Raw genomic sequence first — 26,964 nt, forward strand, 5'->3', positions numbered from 1 at the left:
TTCAAATGGCAAGGTCTGGAGAGAGACCACCTCTTCCCACCCTGAAAGGCAGAAAATCACGAAACTCTCAGCCGTACAAAGCAGCGGCGCGGCTGCCAGGCTTGGTGCCTCTCCCTGGGAAGGGATGCGAGCTCGGGGATGGCAAACGGAGGCTTTCATTCCGCGGGATCTCGGCCGGATTTTGGGCTCGTCCGAAGTCCGGGCGCGGGCCGCGTCCCGCAGCGATGCCGGGGCCCGGCGGGGAGCCGAGGGGGGCGGCAGCCGCCGCCTGATGCTCGGGCTCCCTCGCCGCTTTTTCCATGTGCTTCTCCCGGCCAAGAAAACGAGCGGGACTTTTTTATTTTTCAGGCTTTTCTCCAGCCAGCCCACGGCCTTCCTCGCACGGGGCTGCCCGGGGCGGCAGCGGAGCCTCGGCAGAAAAAAGCCCCTTTCCGAATCCAGCCCTTCCCCTCCCTCTTTTTTCCTCCTCTTCCTCCCTCCCTCCCTCCCCGCCCGCCGAGCTCGGGAGAGCGATGCTGCCGGGAGCGAGCGGGGACCGCGGCAGCCCTCCTACCTTTCCGGCCGTCCTGCCGCGGCTGCCGGCACAAAGCGGGCTCCGCGCAGCAGCGGGGGCGGGCGCAGCTCCGGCCGCGGAGCTCGGCGCAGCCCAGCACCGCGCCGCACCGCGCCGCGCCAGGGGCGGGGACGGGGCGGGGAGGACGGGGCGCCGGCCCGCCCGCCCGCTCCCACCGCCCCCGGCCCGCCCGGCCCCCGCCCCGCGGGGAGGGGACAGGGGGGAGGCGGAGCCAGCGGAACAAAGGCGGGGGGGGAGGGATGGGGGGGTGGGGTGCGGCAGCCCACGGGCAGGGGTTGGGGGGGGCAGCTTCCCCCCGGGCAGGGGCAGGTGAGCCGAAGTGCCCCCCCCTCCTCCGACACCTTGCGAGGCAGATGCTGGCAGTTCCGACGGGGGCTTCCCGCCCCCGGGCAGAGGCGTCCTTGGTGGATGGAGGCTTTTTTTTCCGCCCAGTAAATGCAGAAATAGTGCGAAATCGTGAAGTGGAGCTTCAGCGCAGTCCACCCCCTTCCCGTATTTATGGCCAGGAGACGCTGTCAGTCTGGCGTTCGGGGGGGGTGGGGGGAATAACCCAAAGCCTGGAACTGGAGCCCACCCAGCATGGTGCCGTTTATCTGAAGTCACAATTTAAGCCCGTTTGTTAAAATGGTGTAAAGCCATGCACAGACCCAACCGGGATTTAAAACTGGGCTCTGTCATCTTCGCTTAGCTTGATACAAGCCAGATGCAGATCAAGAGTGCAAGGTGAGACAGTCGATGTTTATTAAAGTTTGTATTGATTAAAAATTCCCTCCAAGAGCTTAAAGCAGGCTTCAGTTTTTAACAAAATCACAGGGCGAACCAGTGCAAACTTGCATATGGACAAGGTGGGTAAACATGTTCCAACTTTGACAAGTTCACGTATTTATTTTCTTCTCTGTCCAGAAAGAAATTGTAAAACTGAGGTCACAGAGGAATGTTACTAAAGGAAGAACATTAGTTAAGGCAACAATTTTTCTTCATCTTTAGTCCAGCTGGGTGTTAGAGCATCTTTTCGTTTACTTCAACTCTAACAGCCGGATGCACAAATGATCTCTTGTGAGAAGCGCTTGTGGAGCATTCTACATGCAAGTTCATCATTCTGTACAAGCTTGTAGCTTCTGTTGTGCATTTTAAGAGTATACAACTCATTAAGCATCTTTAATTTTGGTCAATAAAATTTGGTTTGATCTGGCCAAGTTTAATGGGATCTTCTGTCCCGTTTCATCATCCTCGGTCATTCCAATATGGTGATACCCAAAGTAACAGGTTCAACCAGGGAAAATTCTATTTATTCAGCATTTACACTGCATGGCCAGCTAGGATATGCATGGGATCTCTGTAGCCTAAACCAGGAGTGCTGAATTCACACCCCAACCTTGTCAGAAAAAATTGTTTAGGCTAAAATCTCACTTTCAGCTGTTCTCTTTCTTGTATGCCTTTGGGTATGGGCAGGGAAGGACTTGCCTACTGGATGAGCTCTTCAGACAGCAGCAGCCTGCTCCTACCTGCCTTTTTTCATTCCGCTTGTTGAGAGCTGGCAGGAGCGGGGTTTGGAGTACTTCGAAGTAGGGATTTTTCTGGCAATATTAAAGGGCTTAGTCGGCCTTGAAAAATTAAACCGTAGCTCCACTTCTCCACAGTTCAGTTGCTTTCAGCTATTGCTGTCTTAGAGCTACTTGATTTGTATCATGACCTGTAAAACAGGATCGCTAGAGAGACCAATCCAAAAGCTTGCTGTAAAAGCACAGCCCTTGGCTGCTCTGGCGCGTGCAGTGTAATCCGTGCATAGTACCACTGATTTGTATGCTTGCAGTGAGCACTTCCAGGATTTCGTGGCTTTACTGCCACTGTTTGATAAATTTTAATGCACACATTACATTAAGTAACACTTCAGTGTATAGCCTCCACTTGCCCTAAGACATTGTGTGGCACCTCTGCAGTCTGTAAGCAGGGTGCCTGGCTCTGGCAACACTGCAGAGTATTTCTTCTACAGAAATGTCCTGAAGATGTTAGGAAGCTGATCAGCAAAGAAACAAAGATGAGAAATAGTCATCACAAGACCGACAAGAAAATAAGCACTTTATGCCCTATGCCAGATGAGAAAGTGAGATAACAAGGGGTTTATCCTTAGGCTCTTGGAGAGATAGGTAAGGACTTCTTGTCTGCTGGTGGTAACTCCATAGGGATTAAAGAATGGGACATCTATCACAGAGACAAATATCAGACAGCACAAACAGTTCCTCTCGAAGACAAACTCTCTCTAAAGCTGAAGGGGTCAAAAGAGCTTTTTTCTTATTTGAATTCTTAGTTTCCACAATGATGCATTTTTAAATGGCATTCCCCCCCGCTCACAATTATGAGTTTGGCCATATGCATTCCATAAGCTAATTCAGCTGCAGAATAGACCTTAGTGATTCAGTGAATTTCTTTCCCATGAGTGTCTAATGACACTATTTAAATACAAATTCTATTTTACAGAATTAAAAGGAACAGCATATAACTCACCTCAAACGCAGTATCATCAAAATAAATCAATTGATTACTATGGAGTTTCTTGCATGGAAACTGAAGTCATGTCATTAATAGGAAATCTGTGGTTCACAGTAACTGTACGTCATACTTTGCACCCAATAAACTTCTTAAACTACACATCTTCTAACACAAAGTAGTAGAAGGCAAATTCGTATAAATCTCCTTATGTGAAACACACATTCTCCATGCCTGAAAAAGCACCTTCTAGCTTTAAGACCAAACATCCATGCAATGTTCCAAATACTCTTTGTTCTCAATAATTCACAATACACTTCCACTCTATGGAGGGTAACTTCATTACTGCAGAAATAGTTTTCACAAGCTTTAGGCATGACGTGGTGAAGCTTAGTCATAGGGATGCCCTTATCTTCCTGTAATCTTCTCAGCACTGGTTATCACATAAAAGAAAATAGAGCAGAGAAAAGGAAAATAGTCAAGTAGTCCCAGCAGTAAGGTATCCAAATATAGTTGTTTACAAGATTGGGACTTTAACCATCAGATAATCCCTAGTGTGTTGAAGGAGAAAAGTCATGACAATGACAGGCCATATTTATTATCTTTAGGATGTGCTTAGAAGAGTTATTATGCATGTTTTAAGATATTATTTTTTTTCCCTTGGAAAATCAACATTGAATGAAATCTGAGAAACACAGGCATGAGAAAAAAACCTCCAACCATTTGTTGTGATTTATGTCTTGTACGGAACTCCAAGCAATTTGGATTTGGCTCACTTAAATAATGTAAAAAGGCAGGAAAACAGTACTTGAAGCATTTAGAAGTATGGGTCAGTTTTTAAAGATACACTCCATTCCACTTCAAATCTGCCTTGGACTGAGTCCATAAGCGGACAACTCACTAGTTTAAGAGGCCCCAAAACCTCAGCAACATCCTGGTGAGAAAACAAGAAAAGCTATTGGATGATGTAAGTGACGACTGGTATCCCTGAAAGTCTGCACAGTACTTTCAGTAAGACCTTTCAAGGCGTCTCTACAAGAATATGAGGGTTTTTTTCAGTGTCTTATAGTGAAATCATAGCTGTAGGAAAGAGCCTGTATGTTCTTGTCATTTGGTACCAGAAAGGCTGTCAAAACAATCTGCCTCTTTGGGGTAGGGTTTTTTTGGGAGGGGGGGGTTGGTTGAGGGATTTTTGTTGTTTGAGCAGACATAAAAAACCTATAATTGGTAAAACATTGACTTCACGTAGAGACCAGCCGCTGCCTCATGCAGAAGACACTGGCGTGTCGGGCTGGGAGATGAGGGCTCCCCGGAGCGAGCCGTGCTGCGGCTGCCTCCCGCCGCCTCCGACCTCCTGCCCTCACATCCAGTTGGCACGGGAGAACGGATGGTCTCGGGGAACAGTGAAAAGCCGGCAAAAATACTGCGCAATCTGGGCTGTCAAGAGATGGAGTGACATTACAGTAATTGCCACTCTCTTCAGTAAAACATAATGATGGCAGGATTTCAAAACCAGAAGGCAAGTTACGGCTCTTTAGAACAAAAATCTTCTGTTACCTTGAAACTGTGATTCTTCTGTAAAGAAAACATCAGTGTTTCTACAGCTGTCTCAGATGCTTGAGGCATTTACAAACTAGGAATAAATGTCTTTTACCCACAGCAGAAAGCTCTTGATAAAGGGGTTTTTTTTTCCTTTTTTATCATATACTGTGATCCTGTTACGGCAGAATCTATTGTTATTAATACTCTCTCAGCATCTTTCTGATTTTTTTTAAATAGTATCTTTTTGAAGGATCTCTTTAACAAGTCATTTTTTCCTGGGTCCCGTGTACTTTCCACATTCACTGTGGAAAACAAATATTATATTTTGCATATACTTTTAAAATTTGTTTCAGGAATCTCACAGTGCTGAATATACATGTGTCCCAAAAGGGCTGCTTCTACAGGTAAAACTTACTTTTATAGAAATGCCATTCACCTTTCTGCAGAAAGCAAATTTGAAAAAGTGTGCATCATAGAAACTTCAAGAAGAGGGATTATGCAGCTTTTATATAATGCATGTGTCTCTCCTTACTTTCTACACAGATAGGCCTTCTCCTGTATAACAAAACTATTTACAACTATCTTCTCTTCACAGAGATGTACAATAACTTAAATTAGCTTCTTCATTCTACTACAAATTGATTTTGAATCAGGGTGAAGGAGGGAATACATAGAAAAGAATAATATATACTTTATAGAATCTTAATGTAGCTAAAAATGATTACTTCCCATTCATATTGTTCTGTTTGAGCTAAATACAAACAAACAATCCCTCCTTCTGATTTCCATTTTAGAAGAAATTCTATATAACCTGACCTTTACGGTCTTGTGCAGGTAAGATTGCCAGTGATTTCAGTGGGCTTAGCATTTAGCACCTGACATTTTCAAAATGCTATGTTAACATCCTTTTATTAGTTTCATATTAAACCCTCAGCATCACTGAGAAGTAGCTCTACCTTTGGGTAGTACAAACTTTTTAAAAAAAAATTAAAATCCAAGTCTCGTTATTTTTATTTTTATATTAAGCTTGAACACACTGGGGGATTTCCTCTAAATCTCGCCTCCTTGCCCCTGCTTTCTTTGAATTCAAGCAAGATTGGGCCAAAAATGGAATCTCGGCCCTTCCCTGCCTCTGTCCCCCCTGCATTGTTCAACAAGGTATGAAACTCTATACCTTCCTTCTCCTTTATCATCAAGATCAGGGAACAGCCAGTTCTCAAACTTATCATCTGTCAAAATAATGCCTGTGTAATTCTGTTGAAAATCTCAACTATTCAGATAAACCCACTGTGTTGTTTTACGATACCATTATTTCACACTTTTTTCCTAAAGAAGAACACTTTTGTAAGCACTGGAAAAGCTAATTTAAGTTACTCCTTATTTACACCTTATTTACTCTTGAGTTGACTCACTGTGATACAATGCCTCTTTTTTACATGAGTAATTTTCTTATTCCTTCAAGAAGCTTGGCCAGGTTTGCTTTTAATGATACTTTCACAAGTAACACAGCCATACTTCTTCTGCTCCAAAACCCCTTTCCAATTTTTCCATTTAAGCCGATGCATTAGAAGGATTTTGAAAGAAAAAGACCTTATTTATGGTTGAGCACCTGCTACTTTAATGCTTACCTTCTGTACAGTGTTTGGAAATGAAGGTCTGATGATGTAGAGTAAGGATCTTTGTAAGATTTGTTTTGCAAGTATTAGGCCTCTTTATTTCTTACTGAATTTCTTACAGTAGATGTTTCACCATTTTTTAGTAAGCAAGATAGGGTTCAAGAAAATTTTCATAAATATTTCTAATTTCAGAATAATAGCAGTGTTGCCAAACTGATATTAGTATAGAAATCCTAATTTTAGCCATCTCATGAGTGTAGAAGGCCCAAAGTATGCTAATTTATATGTAAGCCTATTTCAGAGGTACAAAGGCAAAGGAAATGTGAAAGCACATAATGATATTTATATTTTTATAGAATATTTTCAAAAACATTTATACATCCTGGAGGAAGGTGTCTGCCTTGAAATTCAGCACCTCATAAAAACCTACAGCAGCAGAGTCCTCCCACTGATGACAACAGGAGAACATTCTTCTGTAGAACCCTTTAATTTTAGCCCCTACTCAAAAAAAAACCCAAACCCAAAAAGATACATTTCAGCTTCTATTCTGTATTTATATTCTCTTCTGTGCCATTTAAAATTGAATAAAGTATTTCAGTAGCTTTTGATGATTATGTTATTTTTATTGCACTATAAAAATAACCAGTTATTACACTGAAAAAAGGATTAAGGAAAAAAATGCAATTTGAACAATTTGATGCTTATATGGTGACTCATAAATTCCTGCAGGCACTTCCATCTATCAAAAACTGGCTGGGAGATGAAAAATGCCTAGTATAAAACTGGCAAAAACTGGGAAGCCCCAAGTGTCTATACTCCACATCCTTAACTTGAGAGATTTTTTTTAAAGCCTGACTAGCAAAATTGTCAAGTGACATGAAGAGTATTAACCTGGATCCCCAACTGAATTATTCCAGGCCAGAGAACTGTAAGAAAATTCAGACAGACCATTAACAACCTCAATTGTTTAATCTGCTGTCAATCATGGTACCTATTTAATTATCAGTTAATAGAAAAAAATTATAGATAGTAGTGTAAAAAATTATGATGACTCTTATGTCAGAGTTCAGAAGCATGTCCGCTGAGGGTGGGAAAAAACCCAACAACTGGCAATAGTGAGACTAGCTTAAGCAAGGCTTCAGCGTAATGTATATTTGTAGTAAAAAAAGTCAAAGTCATTCTTACCTTTCTTCTTCCCCTGTAAAAAAAGATGTTATAACATTTGACATAACGTCGTTAATATAAAGCAAATACCTTAACGCCTTTATTCTGTCAGACCACCTCCTGAATACAAGGTACAACGGGCTGAGAGGAGCTTGTAGAAGAATTATCAAGGGCAAAGAAAGGTTTTAATCTCCAAAGAAATTGAAAACATTGTAATTTTTAATGGAGAGATGAGTTAGAGGATGTAATAAAGGAGTGCATCATAGCAAGTGGAGAAAACAGGTCAACAGCAAATCATTAAGGACACCAGTGTAACAAGATGCAGAAACAGAAATCAAGGATATCCAGGCTTCTTCTAACAAATGGTAAACACATCATAGCTGAGACAGTAAAAATCTTCCTTAAAGCCTTGAATCGTTATACATTTGGATATGTGGGACACACTGCTTTTGTCTGGTTTTGGTTTCCTACCGATCACCCTGGAGCTGCTGCTGTTGGGCAGTCTGGCACAGAAGGACTACTGGCCGGTCCCAACTGCTTGAGTGCTGCACAGATTTGTTCAACCACTTAAAAAAAAAGTGGAACATACCTATTTACAAATACCTGCATGCATAGTAGTCAAGACATCAAACACCAAGTGGTGGGAAGAAAATATGCTGAATCATGAAAGTAAGAGCACTTAGAAAAACACAGAACTACTTACTTCTCTTAGCTGTAACTCACAGTGACAGTGGTTGTGAGGAGGGAATAATAACCAGCTGCAGTAACCCAACAAGTGTGCTTCATTACCAGAGAAGTAAACTACTGAGATCAAATGTTTCAAAGGCATGCATTCTTACTGAGTACCACCTTTTCTAACATGGCTTTTCACAAAATAGAAAAAGTGAGAAGGGATAGAAAGACTCAAAAAGCCTGAGCCAGCACCTCCCAAGAGCCTGTGAGGATTTGGCCATACCTCAGAGGCGGCCTGGATATGAAGAAGAAATGGAAGCTTCCAGTATAATTTTACATGTACAAGAGGGTTGCAGTCCATCATTGTGATATTAAAACCAGTCATCTTTTTTTTTCAGATACTCAAGATACCTGAAAAATGGGAGCCACGCCTGTGACCAATCAAGTAATCACATTGGTCAAGGGTCAGTCTAGACCTTAGGAAGCTTGGAAGAACATGACACTTTTCCTCACACACAAGTCAAAGGGCCAGGAGAATATAAGGACACTCTGAAGCCCACGTGCCATACAGATGACAGTGCCTGGGATGTCACGTAGCTTACCTGCAAATAGCAGAACAGCATTTTCCTGCAGATCTGTGAAGAGCCTAAAAAAATTAATGGTCTGGCTTGGTCATGCTTGGGAAATGGCAAATAGATGGTTCCTCATCAAAATGAGCAATGTAAGACAAGGCATCTCTCTTGGTCTGAACTATATCTCTTTTGTTCATGTAAAACTAGCCTTGTCTCAGAGGGTTATGACATTCCAGGTAGATTCTCACAACTATGTATTTTCTTGTTTCTGCAATTCCAGTTTTCAGAGCTCTCCCCTGAACCACAAGGAAAAGAAATAGGAGAAGGTCAGACAAAAATGTCCAGCCTTCTCAGACAGCTATAATGGTAATCTGGCATGCCTGGTTTCCTATCTGGAATTGTTGGTCAGATATTCCTCAGCAACCACAAAAATCCATGTGTTTCTTTGTCTCAAAGACTATGATGATGAAAGAAGTTGGCTCTTTCATTGCTGTGTTTAAGACATGCCTTCTTTAAAATACATGAGGTGAGAATTAGGTCATACATCAGGGTTGTCATGAACAGCTGAGACATACACTTCAGACCCAAGTCTGAAAATGAAATCTCTTGACAGAATTCCCTTGCTTCTTGTATACGTATCAAAATAGGTTCCATCAAGAGCTATACTGACCCTTTTGAGCTGCATAGCCATATCCATGCTTAGCAAAATGCTGAAAGACAGCATTTCCTTGAAAACAAGACTACGGAACGGTATCTTAATAACTCTAAAGAACATTATCTAAAAAACAGTCGATGATTTGTCGAGACTCTCCGTTTATTAGTGCCAAGGCTGGACCGCACTATCAGATGGAATATTCTGGCAAAGATTTATCTCATTACTCTGAAATGTATTTTCCATTTCATAATGCTATTTAAGATTAGCATACGGAACTCTAGACATAAACCAGAATATTGATTATGCACATGTTAGTCTATTCACATTTAATAAGACACACTAAGTTCCTGAAAGAAGACTACATGACTAAAATTCCAATTTGCAGTTTTTAAATGGGCAAAATATGATAACTTTTAGAAACAGAAATGTTGTATTCTCTGGTATGCCATGTTCTGGTTTACAGAGTTTAGGTGGTGTACAGAAAACTTAGCAGCGAAGTGAATTACAACACTACTCACTTCATGGCCCTTTTACACTGATATATTTGGCTGGTGCCAAACCCAGCATACAATATCATACTGTAAATGAGAATTTAGTTAGGCTAGAAAGCATAACTAAATAGGTCACTACACTATATGACAGTAGATGCTTTAAATATAGAGTGATACACCGACATGTATCATCTGAAAAACAGAACAGCTTATTGAGTTATGCTACCTTGGCACAGAACAGACATCTACAGACCATTTCAAACTTTCAGGAAAATGAAGTAAGAAGGACACACAAGAGTACTTGTTCATCTAACGTCAGCAAAGGTTTTGTGTATGGAAGCCAAAATTCCTTTTTGGTTTTGGCTGGTAGTAGGAACGTAAGTTGATAAACTGACTGTCTTCTAAAACATTTTTGCGTGTTTGGCATCGAATATGTGCCTTTTTTGGTGAATAGTATAATGAACACAAAGAATTACTGTCTTAAGGCATTTTGTGAGATCTGTGCAATTCAAAGTACCACCCTAATGGCTTGGAAGTGATTTGGTAACATGGTCTAGGAACTGCCTATGGTCCTAAGACTGGTATTCCACCAACTTGGTAAAATCTGGCTTACTATTTTCACTGACAGACTGCAGGCATAGAATTAATTTCATCTAAGATTAGATAGCTTACAATGTATACTTCCGCAGTTGGACTGGCTTTCTTTATATTCAGTGGACAGAAATATGAGAGGTGCAATTCATATAACTAGTTTTGAACATTAGGATGTGATTTTTTCTCTTCACTGACCATAAAACGGAACATAATACAGTACAGCAGCATGGAGCTGTTGATCACATGCGTTGCTTAGTAATGCACATGTTCCTTATAGCATAGGTCGAATCCTACACCAGTACAATAGCTGCTGTGGTTAAGCAATTTTCAAATTATTTATGGAGATCCACACTGAACCTGATCTGCACCGGTATACAGATTTCTTTGATTGACCTGCAATTTTTTGACTCACTGAGAAGATGCCTGTAATCAATCTGATGTCCCAGGAAGGTATAGATGAGAAGAGTGGTCTTCACCAACGTCAAACTTATTCATCATCATTCTCCAGCCAATTGTTCTCCTGGATTTAGATTTTCATAGTACCAATGGATGTTGCTGATCATGTTTCGGAATGGCCCATTTCAGTGCGCTGCCAGTTTTCACATGTAGGCAAGATGTAAGCTATTCTGAGGTTGAAGAGCATTATGGATGCAGCCTACAGGTGATCAGGAGCTCTCAGTTAAGACTGGCTAATGGTCTGTACACTGAACATCACCAGTGAAGCAACTTTTGCTTGGTGAGATGTGACAGTTGCTAGATGGATTGTTTAAATCATGACCAACTTTACAGTAACTTGACATTCAGAGGTACACTTGATCTCGGTGAGCAAATCTAATGCAAATTACATACTATTTACACTAATATCATGGGAAGACCCTATCCAGAGCAGCAGTACAATCTAAAAATTATACACACATTAGCAAAGTCATTCAGTTATGTCTTCGTTTTAATGAATTTTTTAAACATTTGTATCATCAGACAAAACATTTAGGTCATGAGAAAATATTTATTTCCAACAGCATGGACTTTGAAAGTTAGTTGGAAGAAGGCATGTTCAATGCTATGATTTTTCCAATGCTGGGTCAGTTGAAATAGTGTGTTGTAGTGCATATATTAACCAGTTACTTTAAGGAAATGCAAAAATACATAGTGAAGTAGGAAGTGAGTACAAACATTCAAGGCAGTAAAAATGGAGAATACTGACACATGGCTGAAAAATGTACTTTTTGTAACGCTCTTTTAGTATCACAAAAAACTAGCAACTCACTTTAGAACATTCTTTGTCAGCAACCATACTTCTGACCATATGAAATTATTAAATTTAATACAGTCTTTCAGCTGGAAGAGATATTAAGGTCTAACGCTCATATCAAACACTTAGATTTTGTTAGCTTTGCTTGTTATTTAAGATAGTTTCAAGGTACTGCACCAGTATCACATAGGTTTGTTTTTTTTGAATTGATTTGTACAGAAACATGCAAATAGTAATGCATGAGGGTTTTATATATTTGATTATAATTGGATGTATTATTGATAGAGCACACCAAGCTTTTTTTGTTACATTTTATGCTGAACTGTTCCATTTCCACACCTACCAATTGCCATCACCGTTCTCATGGCTTATATGTAAAGCCAGAAAGTGGAAAAAGTAAGAATGTCTTTACTTAGGACACATATTAATGAAAATAATTCTTTTATAGATAGATATATCTATCTACATATAATTAAGATTACATGGTATTTTTTTCAGCATGAAATGTAAAAAAAAAGTTCTCCAAACACCCCAAACTAGTAGGAAAACACAGTTAACTGGCACAATACACTCTTAAACCAGTTTTGTATAAGGCTTCAGTTTTCCTGATGAATGGGACTAAATTTTTAAGTAGGTCTGTATACATTTTAGTCATTATAACTGTTTTATGTCACAATATATTCTTAATAAAATAAAAACTCTTGTGTTGTAATTAAAGATAGCTAGTTACCTTCTAGACAAATATGACCTTTCAGAGAGTAGGCTGTGTCTAAATATAAGAAGTAGAATTAAGGTGCTTCCATATTTTTGCTTTCATTTTTAAAAAGTACCACACATAAACAATTGCAATAATTGCTTGTGAACATGCTTTTCTTTGGCTTTTACCGTATTTTTTAATAGCATGTGATCCCCCCTTGGAGAATTTTATATTCATTACTTGAATTTGTAAAAGTTGTGTTGTAAAACTTAATAGAACAAAATGTTGGATGCATTTCCTTTGTCACAGCTACACTTTTTTCTCTTCCCTTCAGAACTTCCGTTTGCATCAAGCAATAACTGCAAGCAACAATAAATTTAAAGCTAGATTTTTTGCACGTTGTAAACTGGGTAGGACCAGGAGTTACTGACAAAACCAGCTGGTCATGCAAGATTAGCAAATTCTCTGTATTCCAACGCATTGCCATCTAATCTGTCCTGTTTCCCCTGACACATACTAACACAATGAAGCTGGACAATGGTTCAACAGCAAGTGCATGTGATAGTTCTGGCAAGACTATTTTTGTTTTGATTAAGCACATATTTTATCCGGGAGGGGCTAGAAAAGCAGGGCCTTTTTCTTCAGGTCATTCCGCTTCCAAAGTGCCAGACGATCAAATTCCTCAATGCTCATTTTGAAGACTTCCTGGAACTCTTCAGGGGACAAATGCCTCTTGAAAATGAAAACACAAAAAGTACCGTTAAGCTCGTCTGTGCATACAGGAAGATTTCTGCCCTTCCTAAGTTTTAAAACACACCGCAAAATAATGCATTAGGATTTGCATTTAAATTCCCAAACTGGTTCTGGAAAAGACTGCATCAAAACCAAAGGAGCTCAGAGTAGCTGGGAAATGAAATTATTGATGGCAGTAGTGACTTTTGAAAAAAAAAGTAATCTTTTCAATATAGTTCCAACTGAGCAGAAGTTATGGGTTTTGGGAAAAAGAAGTGTTTATACATGGTGCTTGATGACAGAGCACGCTGAGACTAATTTAAGCTATTCCAAAACTTTAAAGAGATTGATAACAATGTAATTTCAGAGTTGGATTTGTTTTGCCTTTATCTTTAATGAGAGCAGTGGACACCACACTGGTCCACTAATAGCAGCCTTGTAACAAAGGAGAGAGCACATTGCTAAATTCTTAAATCCAAAATGTGCTTATCCATGGGGATAAACTCCTATCAGAAGTCCAAGTTGGATAAAGTGGTTTTTTTTTTAAATGCCAAGAACTACGCTTCTATTTGATGTTTTCATGATTCAATATTAAAAAAAAAAAAGAGAGAGAGAAAAAGGGGAGAATACCAACATAAAGAATTGGAAGGAGGTAGGATAACAATTGCCTAACAATTATTAGTATACACACAGAAAAAGGCAGAAAAGATAAATGTGTGAATTAGAAAAGAATATCATATAAAATTCTTCTGATAATTTTGGACTAACTCTTGCTCAAGCATTTCAGTGGTATCAGTTACGGCTCTCTGTTTCTGATCTGTTAAGCACACACCGTCTAAAAGGGACAGATTCAGTGCCATGAGAATTACAAATTGCAATTTTTAAACATGGACTCTCCTCTTCCACATAGACTTCCCTGAAACCTGGGACCAGCACTGCAATCTAACCTTCTCTTCCCCAACCGAGCTTTTGACTTGAAGCTCCGCAGACGCAGCTCTCCTTCCAGGCACACCTGGGCAGCCCCAGCCTGAGCACCTCGGCACCTGCTGAAGCACCACCCGCATCCAAAAATTAGGTCCCCCAAAGCTGCTAAGCACAAGAAACGCTCGGACGTGCCTCACGCAGCAGAATCAGGCTCATCACACATTAGACAACTGTGTTATTTCAAGGGGAGGATATCGGCCCTTTCCTTTCATCTCACTGCCTCCTGGTTGCAGGACTTCCCAGGAGGTGAGAAATCTGAGTTCGATGTCCTCATCGTTTGGAGGAGGCTCAAAACCACCATCTAGTCTACATTACTCACTCTCAAGACGCATGCTGGCAAGCCAGCCAGGAGAGCAATTTTAAAGGAGATGCAGTCCTCACCAATGTGTATAACGCTACCAGCAAACACTGAGTGCAAGATGCTGAAGGCAGGGGGGACACAGCACTGCCCAGGGGAAGGGGAGCCACTGGGTCCTTTCGACTATGTTTTTACCGGTCATTCAAATAGCCCAGGGTTGTCTATCACTTGAATCAGCTCCCAGCATCGTCTGGAAGAGCGCTTGCTTCTATTAGCCAAAATTGTGGCACAGAGCATGCTAACATGCCCTGGTAATCCCACGATGGTTTACCTGACCAGGATGGACGCAGCCCTACCTCACAAAGCTATTTTTTTAGACAAATTTGAAAGCAAAATTTTTTTCCCACTTATTAACAATGAGTTTATTTTTGTAATGTAAATTACTCAAGGAAAACTAATGAAATTGTTTGTAAGAAATCACTACATTTAATTACCTTGAATGGTCATCATGGGCCCTTGTGGTTTCTTAAAAAAGGACAGCCTTGTTTTTTTTTTCCCTTGAGATTCCACATATTCAGAACAGTGACTAAGAGTTTGGAACTGAGCCTTCATTTTTCATTTGACCAATGATAGGAACCCACCATAAGCACTACGCATAGCATGGAACAAACACGGCATGCATATTTGGCAAAGGAGATCCTGTTTTGCATGGAAATGAGCAACATCTGACAATATATTTTAGAAACAATCTCTCACTGACAGAATTTAATTCTACTGGGTTTGGAAAGAAAAAGTAACTTCTCACTGCATTGATTTTTTTTAATATTTTCCTGGTAATCCAGCAGACAAATGTGAGCAAGCTTAACTTCAGCAATTTCTCACAGCAAGGAACATGTCTATAAGTTGTGGGATTGAAAAGAAGTATGGATGAGCAAAGTGTATCATATTTTGTTTTATCTTACTTTCTAGATTGTGGATGAGACTGGAGATATCCCCTCACTCAGGAGAAAGCAGTGACAAACTGTAGTTCATACTCAAAGAGAAAATCAGAAAGCCCATACCCTGCAGGTAAATCCACTTTGCCAATCATCCAAAACCATAGGAAATGTAAAACTTTAAAAGGAATGTTTTCACCATTTTTTTTCTTGAGGTAAATTACACCATGTCTTCCTAGAAATTGCTGTGGTCTCATCAAATCTGTTTCAGTACTGAAGGTCAATGGAGGGAGACTCAGCAAGCCCTACGTCAGGCCGCAGGCCTTTTCTGCAGGGTGCCAAATACTCGCTACATGTTCACCTTCCAACGAAGCTTGCCACCAATCTCAGTAAAAGCTCTGCAATTTCCCCTTTCCTCTCCAAGGCTGTACTTTGCCGTTTATCATTTTGCTTTGCCTTCAGGCTTAGCGAGCTTTCAGTCCACATGCATCTATCCAAGCCTGTATGAACTGCATGTGCGCTCTGCTCCTCTGCTTGTATCCAGATGACATCACCTTCATTCCTCGCATGCACGCATTTTCTAATTATACTGAAGTTTTGTTTTACACCAGCACCATTTTTTTTCCTCGCAGAAGTTCTCAGTTGGTGCTGCCTGGTCCAAAAACAGCTGAGAGTTTCCAGCCCAGGGATGCAGTAGCAGAGATTGAGATGGGGAAAGGACGAGCTCACTTATTTCCACCTCTCATTCCACTAGGCAGTTTCTTTGCTTTTAATTCTCCTCCACATACTGTCCCTCATCTCAAGGACTAACAACCAGACTGCAATATTAGTAAAGCTTCTTACTCCATCAATGCATTATCCACAAGCAAAATTAATTCTAGTAGAAGGGAACACTTCCCCTTTGGTCTGAACCCTCTCTGAGGACACCAGTCTGTGCCCAGTGTAGCATAATTCCCAGTGTTTTCCCTGCATCTCAGAAACTTTCACCATCCCTTTCTTAGGCATCAAGGGCTCTAGCTTTGGGACTGGCCCTAGAAGCAGCAGTGATTAAAGTTCTGTCTGCAAATTTTGGAATAAACTTTGATCCCAGAAAGATGTCATCAAACTGGCAAAGCTTCAGATAAAAGTAACAAAAGTAATCATGGGTTGCAGAGTTTGATTTATGAGGAAAGACTAAAAGGCCTAAGTATGTATAAGCTTAGCCAAATGATGACTAAGGGAAAATATGGTAAATGTCTCCAAGTATTTGAAGGGTCTAAACACCATGGGAATAGACCAGTGTGGGAAGTTTATGATCATACTTTGTATGTGCGATGTTAAATTTTGTCTGCACTATTGCTGGGACTTTCCTAAACCTTATAGCTTTAAGACCTAGGGCTCTTCCCAAAGGCAGAGAAAATGCACCACTAAGAAGTCTTAGATTGATTTATCTTTCTTCTCAGCTATCTGAATATTAGTTTGTCTTAAATGAAGCGTTACCTTGTCTCATTAGTCAAACAAAGAAAGGAAATTGAAAATTATGCATAGGGAATAGGGAGGATATTCATTTTGAGGTATGAGAGAAGATGTGTATGTAAAGCTATGCTTTACAAGGCCAAGAACATGGTTTCTTTTTTTTTTTTTTAGGATTGGATCAGCTTAAAATATCCAGCTATGTTAATAGTTCATCATTGGGCCATTAAAGGAATGGCCAAACTTATTAGTAAAAGTAACATTGATTCCTTTTTTTTACTAGGGTTGGCCTTGTTTACATAGGAAGTCTGGGTGTTTTACAGTGTGCTAGTAACCGATTCTTAATTCCCTTTGTGACAATTTGGCCATATTCAGGCAGCTTAACACAATCTACTTCTCTGCTCTGCATCAACAGCAAAGCTGGGCATGCTGCAGACACCGAAGAGAGTACAGAGGACCAGATTACGATCCCGTTCTGCCCACACGCTGAACTGACCATATTTAAGTGAGCTCAGTTTGGAACCTGCATAGTGATGTTAACGTGATACTACCTGAAAACCTTGCTAAAAGATAAGGTAAACAGTTTAAAGATGGTTCTTCACTAAAAAGGCTGCTATACTGGAGCTTGCAGCATGAGAACATCAGCATTTTGGATATATTTAAGTGTAAAACTGCCACACTAGAAAGGACTACTGCCTCATATTGTTTTGATAAAATTATTAATCTGAGGCTTGTAAAGTCAATAGTGCTCAATCTTTTGTTCTGGATAGCATTTTGTGTCAGCTTGCATGGGAAATCAGAAAAAGACAGTGAGACTCAAGTTCAGTAAAGCGCTGAGGATCCACCACATGTGTCCATGGGCCACAGCAGTGGCTTTGTATGGAAGAGGAGAGTCACGTCGCCAGAAGCACAATCTCTCACCTGCACTGACAGCATTTTGGATTAGAGATATGGGATCACAACCTTAGGATGCCACTTTGGGAAGCCTGAAGGAGGCCTGCAGCTTGGGAACTGAATGTTGCTGCTGTAATTCCTCACCTGGATGTCACTTAAAGGGCACAGCACTGTGTACGAAGGGTCACCACACCCTGCTGTAATTATGTAGCTAGCTCTCCCTAAAACATGCAAATGCACGACAGAAGAATTAAAATGCAAATGTTTCTTATTAAGATACACAGAACTAAGCAAGGGCTGAGCTAAACCTCTCTACTGCAATCCAACCACTCTAATGGAAAATCCTCGTGCTCTACGAAACTTGATCATCAAAACGAGCAGTACAGATACGCGCTCATTTTTGAGTCTCTCAGAACAAAAATAATTAACTGCACATTCAAATCCTTGTTCCACGGTACTATCTCAGAAAGAAGTGATGCTTTTCGCTGTAAATTAATGAGGCTTGTCTCTATTTTTCTGTGGCCTGCTAAAAAGCCACTAATCATTCTGAGTAGAGTTATAATGTTTATTTAATTCAATGAGATTTCTTTTCCCTGAGAATAATTGTGCTTTTAATGAAATTCGGAGTTCTTCAAAAATAATACTTGGGAACATGCCATTAGTGTGAATAAGTCACAGGAAGGGAAAATTGCAATTAAGCTTCAGCCATACTGCAGTAAGCTGCGACCAGGTCATGCTGCACAAGCATGTTTATTCTGTGTCAGTAATTGGATGGGAGTCCTCATGTGAAAACCTGCTGATGTAGGAAATTCAGAGAATATCATACTTCCTCTTGAGTCAATACTGAACCAATGAACCAACACAGTGGATGGCAGGAGGTGATGAGTTGAAGACTAGAAAAATCAAAGACCTAATTCCTAGAGGTCATTTAAAACCTCAGGTTTGTTTCTCTTTTGCTTTTTGTTATGTTCATAGGAAGTGACAGCTGAGCATTACATTGCCTTTGCTTGAATCCATAGTGAATATTTCAGCTAGTCTCTCTCTGAAGCACTACTGTGCACTCTATTTTATAGAGTGTAATTTTAAATAGTTGTCCACTTCAATTCATTTTTGTTCAGAGTCCTTGTAACAGTTCCAACCTCTGATCCACAAAATCCAGAAGTAAAAGCTACAAGATCTTTTCCAGAGTTTTCAAAATGCAAAATACTCAAACTAAACAGGCATTTACTGGGAAAGGTTTATTCACAGGTAAGCCAGCATTCATGTAAATAACCAAATCTTAGCTCTTTAGGGTAGGGCAGAGGCTTTGCTGGTGGGACCTAAGTCTTTTCCTGTATTAAGATTTAGGAAGTTAGAGGTATCTCAAGATTTGGAACAATAATAGCCTCCTCCCTTCTCCAGTTTTTCTTCTCTCCCCTCCCCTTCCATTCCCATCTCCTATGCCTCTCAAAGTTAGCCCAAATATTACTTTCAGATGCCCAAGCATAATTTTCTGGAAAAACTTCTTTTTTATCTATTGAATTTCAAATCCTCGTTTTGCTTTCACAAGGTTTGCACTCTTCACCCTTCTTTCTGTTGCACTGATGGGGCTCAGCAGGCTTTTCAGAGGTTTCTTCTAAGCCTACTGCATGGCTAATTACAAAGCTGTAATTAGCCATGTGCCACGTTCCCAAGAGAGTATTGAATGTTATGCTCATCTACGGAGTAATTAAGCTTCACGCTCAATAAATATTTCAAACTATTAAGTAATTATGCGATAAGGGAGGGAAAGTCAAGAAATGGCATAAGTTGCTACCTAATGAACTTCAAAAGGTATCAAAAGATAACTACGGCAGCTCCACTGATGAAGGGATGAGGGAGTAGGTGCTATAATGCGGTTACGCTAGATGAGGGCACTTAGTCACAACACTGAAGAGTGGGAGCACTTGTGCAACTGAGCCTTGGCAGGAGGTGTAGGTCCCCCTCTCTCCTCTGCTTCCATACAGCAGTGTGGGTCCCCAAAAAGGCGCCCAGGAACAGCAATGTAACAGAAGCAACGAGGAAAAAAGTCTGAAACCCTTGCCTGTGCCGATGACACCTCAAGCATCTATTCAAGGCTCCTAGATCTGTGGATATATCTCGTTTATTATCTCACGGTATCATGAAACTTCACAGAGAAGCTGCATTCCACTCAGCACTACTACTGTGGGGTACTCACAGTCTAACCTCTTGTGAAATATCACAAGGCACACACAAAGTATTCTGCAGTAGCATTGTACATCCAATATTCTCCCCAGCTGAGTCATGCATAAATATGCAAGAAGCTGAACAGATACAAGTATTTCTCCCAGGGATATCAGTATACCACCTACACAGCGGTACACATAGAACATCTCTGAGGATAACTCGTGCCATCATTCTGTCATTCAACCAAATGAGCTTTTTCATACTGACATTGACATAAGTAATTGCCTTCAGCAGACTGATAAAAAATACTATATAATTAAGAAATTAATTCATAAATAAAACTAAAACTATGAGTCCATAATGAATTATGAAAACATATAGTATATTTTGAGTTTAAAAAACTTCATTTGATTTAGGTACAAAATACTTTATTCTTAAAGCAGTTTTTCCGGTTTCCCTTAGTTTGGGCTTTAGTGCATCTGTAATATGAATGCTCCACATCTAATCTCTGTTCACTCCCACAGAGTTTCCACTCTGATAGGAATTAGCTTTCATACATACCACATAATTTCTAATGCATATTTTCATTTTATAAGGGCTCCTTTCCTAAGGGCTTTGAAAACCGATATAGACATCCAGCACTGATCACAACACGACCATATGCCTAGAATAAGAAACACCACACAAACGTTTTTCATGTTAAACAGTGTGAAGTTCCACTGAATTCAGTGACCTGCACTTTCTCACTCCAGGTTATAAGCTTCATCACAAAGTGAGCCTGTAACCTCAAATCCAGCCCCAAACTACAAACTGCACTTCTCTATGTTAAAACACACAGCATTTCAGTTTTGCTCTGATTTTCCCTATCTGAGCTCCAGAGGAGGTGAGACAGACAACATTACTTGTATGAATGACATCTAGGAGCTGGGCCTGTTATAAATTCAGGCTCAATTACTGGAAACCAGTCTTAAAATGGTTGCAGCCCAAATGGCTAGAACCCAGGGTGATTGTTGAATAAAAACTAGTGGAAAAAATGTCATCCCTAAAACAAATCCAGACAAGCAGTTTCAGGAGGAAAAGCATGTTTGAATTAATGTGAGTGCTCTGTTCAAACAAGACCGCACCCATGTTTAATCTCTCATTTCTGTTTACAAGAGAACAAGGTGGCAGATGAAGGTTTGCTACTTGACATTCCAGAATATTTTTTTCCTTAGCAAGTGTTTCAGTGTATCCTTGTTAAACAAAGAATGAACAGGCTCAAACGAAAGTGGAAAAATTTACTTTCTACTGTATTTGATAGGCATGAATGAATAATGCTTTTAACTCTCTGACATTCAAAAGAAAAGGCTAAAGAAACTAAGATACATTAAGATAAGAAAATCAAAAGAAAACACTAAAAGATGGTTTCCAAATGGAAGACTAACTATGTTGGCTTTCAAAACTACCAGCCTGTGACCACAAAAGAAATCTTATACTCTGTGATAAACGCAACTTCAGGAGGAACAAAAGAAAATAAATCTATGCAGCTGGGCATGAACCATCAATCTGGATGTACAAGCACTGAACCACATTGCTGTGACTGAACAACGGGCAAACAATATCCACTCTAAGATAAAAGTATCAAGTGCATGCTTTTAGGAGCCCAAGGCGTAAATCATAAAAGGTATTAAAGTACTTAAAAGAGGTATCAACATTTTCAAAATCTTCCCAACTTCCTTTGGAAAAAAACCAAACAGGCCACGTGGAACACCACTAGGAAACCAGCAGGTAAGGAATGCGCTAATGTGTACCATCCAAAGGTGATGTCATAGCCCTTGGAAACTCGGGACTTAAGTTGTCCAAAATAGGGAATTTTGCTGCAGGACAGTAATATTTAAGCCCCTGCATAATAAAATGATCTTTTGGATAAGATGTTCCAAGACAGACCAAATTATATATTTTTTCAAGTGCTATTGCAGCAAGAGCACCATTATGTCAAGGCTTTGTCTTCACAGAATATACCAATCTAAGCAAATTAGGGACTTATGGAGGTCTTCAAAGTAGGGCCAACTTTAAAATTAGACCACGTTCCTCAAGGCCTTGTCCAGCTGAGTTTTGCATGCCTCAAGGGATGGAGACTCCATAGGCTCTTGGGCAACCCGTTCCAGTGAACTACTCTCCCAGTGAGGAACTTTTCCTTTACATGTAACTGTAATTTCCCTTCCTGCAACTTGTGACTGTTGCCTCTCGGCCTTCCAGTGTCTACTTCTGAGAAGGGTATATTTTCCTCTATAACCCCTTTACTGCAAAGGTGAGCTGCTGACTCATGTTCAGCTTGTTTTCCATTAGGTACTTTTCTGCAGAGCTGTTACCCCCTTCTTGTGCTGATGAATGGCGTTATTCTGTCACAAGTGCAGGAATCCGGATTCACCTTCACCGAACTTCATGAAGACCCTGTTGACCCATTTCTCTAGCCTGGCCAGGTCCCTCTGAACGGAGGCTCTGCTCACCTGAGTTCCCTCACTGCTGTTCCCTCAAGTCTGTGTCATCTGCAGATGACAGCGCAGATGCAGCGACAGTGCAATTCCTCTTCTTCACCCTTCAATTGTATAATCCAACCCTGTGCTACTGCTTTGTTCTGCAACATTATCTGAACTAACTTGTTCTTCACCATTTCCTGTTAGAATCGCTCACGGGAATGCTGCTCTATTCATCTAACATTAGAATAAACAGCAGTGTGGTAGAAAGAAACTTCTAAAAAAAATTCCTGGGCCAAATCCTTATCTTGTGTAAGCTCCTCGCTCTTCTAGTCAGCTTATAATAAATGAAGATCCAGGCTATTCATTCAAAAGCCAGAGTGCCAGTAATGTACTTAAAAATCAGCAGGTCGTTTATTTTAACTAGTTCTCAATGCTGCATGTATTAGTTCACTGTTGGCATAAACATCTCCTGGAGGAGCACAAGGAACTGGGTAGTTCTGCCTCACTGCTCAGTTAGAACAAGCAAACAAAAACATGCCGAGTGTTTCTACACTTAGATATATGTGCTTTTGAAGAAAGAATTCCTATTATTTGAATACATTTATTACCAGTTGAGCCTTGTTGAGCCTTCCTGATCTCTAGATACCTCTTGGGCTTAGAAAAATATGCATTTTTACGAGAAAATATTTTTTATAATCCTTAAAATAAATTTCTTACACAACAGTGTAATCTAAAAAATACTCACAATGGGAGCAAAGTTAGGAAAACACTACCACCCATTAAAACCACACCCTCTTGCGGTCCTTGACCATTAGCTGGGGCCTTCATTGCAGCCTCCCTTAATTTGACCCAAGGAGCTAATACGATTTACTTGAGTTCACTTTTCATGACAGGAACACTCAATATAGGAGACTTCCCTTGGAAGAGGGAATCAGAGACAAACAACAGTGCCTTTTCCATGACATCTATGCCGGATCATTCAAAGTTCACAATAACTCTGTTGTACAAACAGAAGCCCGCTTCAAGTCAACTTGCAGGAGGGCTGTTAAATAAATCTAGCTCATGCAGATTTAGTCACCTTATTGCTCCTAAGTAGACCAGGAAATCAGAAACATCACGTGTGAGATATTCTAATCATACTGGACATGGTAAGACCATTTCCAGGTTTGATAGTTGATATAAAATGCAACAGTTCTAGGTCTCCTTTCACTGACACCACCTGTACCCTGTCCACAGCCATCACACCCAGGAGCTTGTTCTGATTTGCAGCAGCGAGAGCATGGTGAGGCTTCAGCCCGCAACACTGATCAGAATAAAACTAGAGTATTAGAACATGGATGTTTTCTTAAAAGATTTTCCTAGATAAATCACTCTACAGTTTGGATAATACATGGGCTTAGCAGTGCTATCACCTTCACCATTTCTGTAGGCACAATCCAGCCCTTTCACAAGTGACATTGGCTACACAGGATGAAAACAGAAGATCACCTGGCAACCAATTCTGCTCGGAGAGAGTATTTGCCTCCTAGATATCTGTGAGCATCGAATCACACCATCTAGCGAATGTGAAATGGAGCTCAAGAAAAGGTGAAATCTAACCTTAGTACTTGCTTCCAGTCTCCCTAGTGTTGCCCCCAAAAGCTTGAAGATACCAAGGTATGCTAAGTGGGTCCTCTACTAACAGATGGGGGGTGTATGTGTGTGTCTGTGTGTCTAATCCTGGGCTGCTCCTGTGCAAACCTATAAACCCACGTAGTCTTGGGTGTCCTGAGTCCTGGGTCTTGCCCAAGCTTGAAATCTGCTGAATGCCCAAGTCAGTGACTAAGTTACAAACTACTTCTTCTTCTGCCACAAGAGGAAATAATGATAAACTACTTTTTAATGCAAAGCTACTTATTTCCAGCAATCCTGTACTGCAGAAGGAAGGGACGGGGAGGAGGGGAAGAGGCTGGCAGGGCAAGCAGCAGTTTGTGCCTGTCACTCAGCTCTGCATATGGTTTGAATGTGTAGATGAGCTGCTGCCTCTGTTCTTCCAGTAGCTATAATCCTATTAAAACGCTGCTAATTTAATTGTTTAAAAAACTACCAATCCCTAATAAATGTAAGATGGTCTACAAAGGAGTCCTTCCTGCAGACACACATGTTTAACATAGTGTAGCAATCAGCAGGATCAGCCTGGTCCCCTTATCGCTTTTCTGGTGCAGGTTTGAAGAAGAACTTGTTTATTGTTCTTTTTTGCAAACCTCTGTGAGATCTTTGAAGTGGTTGGGCTCCTTGAGCCATCAGGCACTGGGCTGCACCTGGTGCGAGGCAGACTGAGCAACTCCAATGTTAAACAAACAGCGATCCCAGCTGAGGACAGTGTATGAGTTACAGATAATGGCAGCCAGGACAGGCATGATCCATCCAAAGCAAACTGTACGTTGTCTTAAAAAAGCAATTTGGAGCTGCATTTGCTATTCAGACCAGTCTGACGTGTTTAAACAAAGACTCTATTCTTTAATATACACACACACACACATATATATATGTATATATATAAAAGAATCCCTTATAGGATGTATCCAGATGAGCATCCCTCCAACTCCCTGCTCCTTTTTCTGGACTTACTATGCTTTTTATTATTGCTGTCATGCCTTGCTATACCCCAGGCTTAAAACAGCACACGTTTGAGGCTCTTTTTTCCTTATAGTCAAATCCATACCACTTGCTGGGTAATCCAGCAACAAGCACACTGAAGTATTTAACAACATAACATCATTTCCAAAATATACTACATGTATAAGAATGTGGTAAATTAATTTTTTTTAAAAAATTGATCTTTAATGAGGAACTTTCTGCTACTTTATGAAGTTTTTCTTCTTTTTTGTGCTTTAAGATTAAAGTTTCTTCTTTTCTTGTCACATTATCAAGTTAAAAATACACTAAATTTATTTAAATATAAATCTTCCCAAAATTCCAGAATTGTTATCCCATAATTTTTATTGATCTATCTCTTCTTCTTAATAGTAATTCACACAAAAATACATCAGTTTAATAATTCAGGTGAGTCTTTATTCAGTCCTGTCATTACTCAGTCAAAAAAATCAACCTCATGAATTTTGCCTGAACATCAACTTCAAGATTTGGCCTTTGGAAACTAAGCTTTCCTTTATGATAAATTATATCTGCATTTCTCCAGCTTATATTACTACTCTTTGAGAGAGGTGGATGCTACAGCAAATCTGTAGCACAGTGATCATGGATCACACAGCCAAAGGAGAGGCTAAGTAAGACGATGGACCAGAAACATAGGTCCATGTATTTGCAGGATAAATGGAGCTTTTTTAGAATACTCAGGTTATTCTAGGAGGGTGGTTTTTATAGGCAATAAGAAACCAAGTTTCCACCCGCCCTGTTCCAACTTTCAGTATCCTGTATAATCATCCAAAACTAATGGCTTTCATCAGTATCTTTGTAAAACACCATTTGGTCAGACATTTGCCAGGTTTTTGGCTATTCTTTTTTAGTTAAATTGCCTACATACTAGTGTTCTGAAATAAAATGTAATATATAATGTTATTCCTCTCTTCTCTCTTCTTTCATTGCCATTACTTAGGCACACGAATATCTAAGGTGGTAAACAAACAGGACAAAGACTTGCAAAGCCATCAAGCAAGTATCATTCCTACCTCCAGCCTGGTCCTGTCCACATCCTTAGGCAATTTCACACGAACTCGGTTTGTTACAATAAGTGTTTCATAAGGATAAATCTGTTAAAAAGACAAGAGCAAATGAACTCCAGCCAAATCTGATTCTGATGTGTGGAAATGACAGTGTGGGGAACTTACTAATTTAAATGGTACATACTTGCATCCTGATTTGACAAATATTTCACTGGGACAAAAATTAACAAAATAAAATAAAAAAGGAACACATGTAACCTTGCTAGGAAGTGCTGAATCTGATTGTTCTTCCAGTGTTGGAAAAGCCCTTCTTACCTTGTATTCTGCAAGAGAATGAGAACAGGTTCATAGTTTAGAATTTATAGGCTTTTGGAGTCACTGCAATGAACATTTAGGTACATCAGCAATTTGTTATGCTACTACATTTCTCTCTTCTCAATAGTTGTTGAGCAACTGCATGCGTAGTAATCATTTGACCCCCATGCTCTGAATGCCTATAACGCTGCCTATTACCGAAGCAATAGTCCTTGAAATCAAAGGCTTATTACAGAAAATCCATCTCCCGATGCCATTGGGTTACACAGTGAGTATGTCTGGCAAAATAGGGAATTTCTTTTTACAGGAGGCTTTTGTGCAGAGTTAAGTCAGTCTGTCATCCAAAAGTCCTGCCCTTATTGTTCTTTACTGAAAATAGTTAAAATATATGGATTATTACAGGCATGTCAGTTTGGGAACATATATGAAAACCATTGATTTAATACAGTATTCTAAGATGCCAACGCCCTGCACTTTGGCTGACTGCAGTGGGAATAACAATAGTGAAGAAAAGATGATTTGGGAGTGTGGGGAGAACGACTCCTGGATCTAAACTAACACAAGAGTATTCTAGTTAAGTCAGTATATGACTATATATGATATGACTACCACAAGGTCACCTATTCACAACAATGATTAAATGCAACCAGGATGGCCAGTATGTTTTCATAGACCTTTTTATGGTCTGAAATGAAATCAGAGATAAGTCTACTTTTCAAAATCTGTTCTTTAAACTATTCAAACATAG

At 40.2% G+C, this 26,964-nt stretch overlaps 2 protein-coding genes across 13 annotated transcripts in view; both read right to left on the reverse strand.

The window, feature by feature from the left end:
- Nucleotides 1-668, reverse strand: part of AFAP1 (actin filament associated protein 1) — a 119,583-nt gene extending 118,915 nt beyond the window's left edge. For both annotated transcript variants that reach the window (XM_052780560.1, XM_052780559.1), the window contains exon 1: nt 554-668. The gene's annotated coding sequence lies outside the window, so the exon portion shown is untranslated. The remainder of the gene's footprint in view (nt 1-553) is intronic.
- Nucleotides 669-11,295: 10,627 nt separating this feature from the next.
- Nucleotides 11,296-26,964, reverse strand: part of ABLIM2 (actin binding LIM protein family member 2) — a 145,042-nt gene continuing 129,373 nt past the window's right edge. For all 11 annotated transcript variants that reach the window (XM_052780573.1, XM_052780569.1, XM_052780572.1 and 8 more), the window contains 3 exons: nt 26,160-26,224; nt 25,908-25,988; nt 11,296-13,048 (listed from right to left, as the gene is read on the reverse strand). In XM_052780573.1, coding sequence (XP_052636533.1) covers nt 12,935-13,048; nt 25,908-25,988; nt 26,160-26,224 — 260 coding nt within the window. In that variant the 3' untranslated portion in view covers nt 11,296-12,934. The remainder of the gene's footprint in view (nt 13,049-25,907; nt 25,989-26,159; nt 26,225-26,964) is intronic.

This window comes from Harpia harpyja, chromosome 2 (genome assembly GCF_026419915.1).
Source record: "Harpia harpyja isolate bHarHar1 chromosome 2, bHarHar1 primary haplotype, whole genome shotgun sequence".
NCBI classification, from domain to species: domain Eukaryota; kingdom Metazoa; phylum Chordata; class Aves; order Accipitriformes; family Accipitridae; genus Harpia; species Harpia harpyja.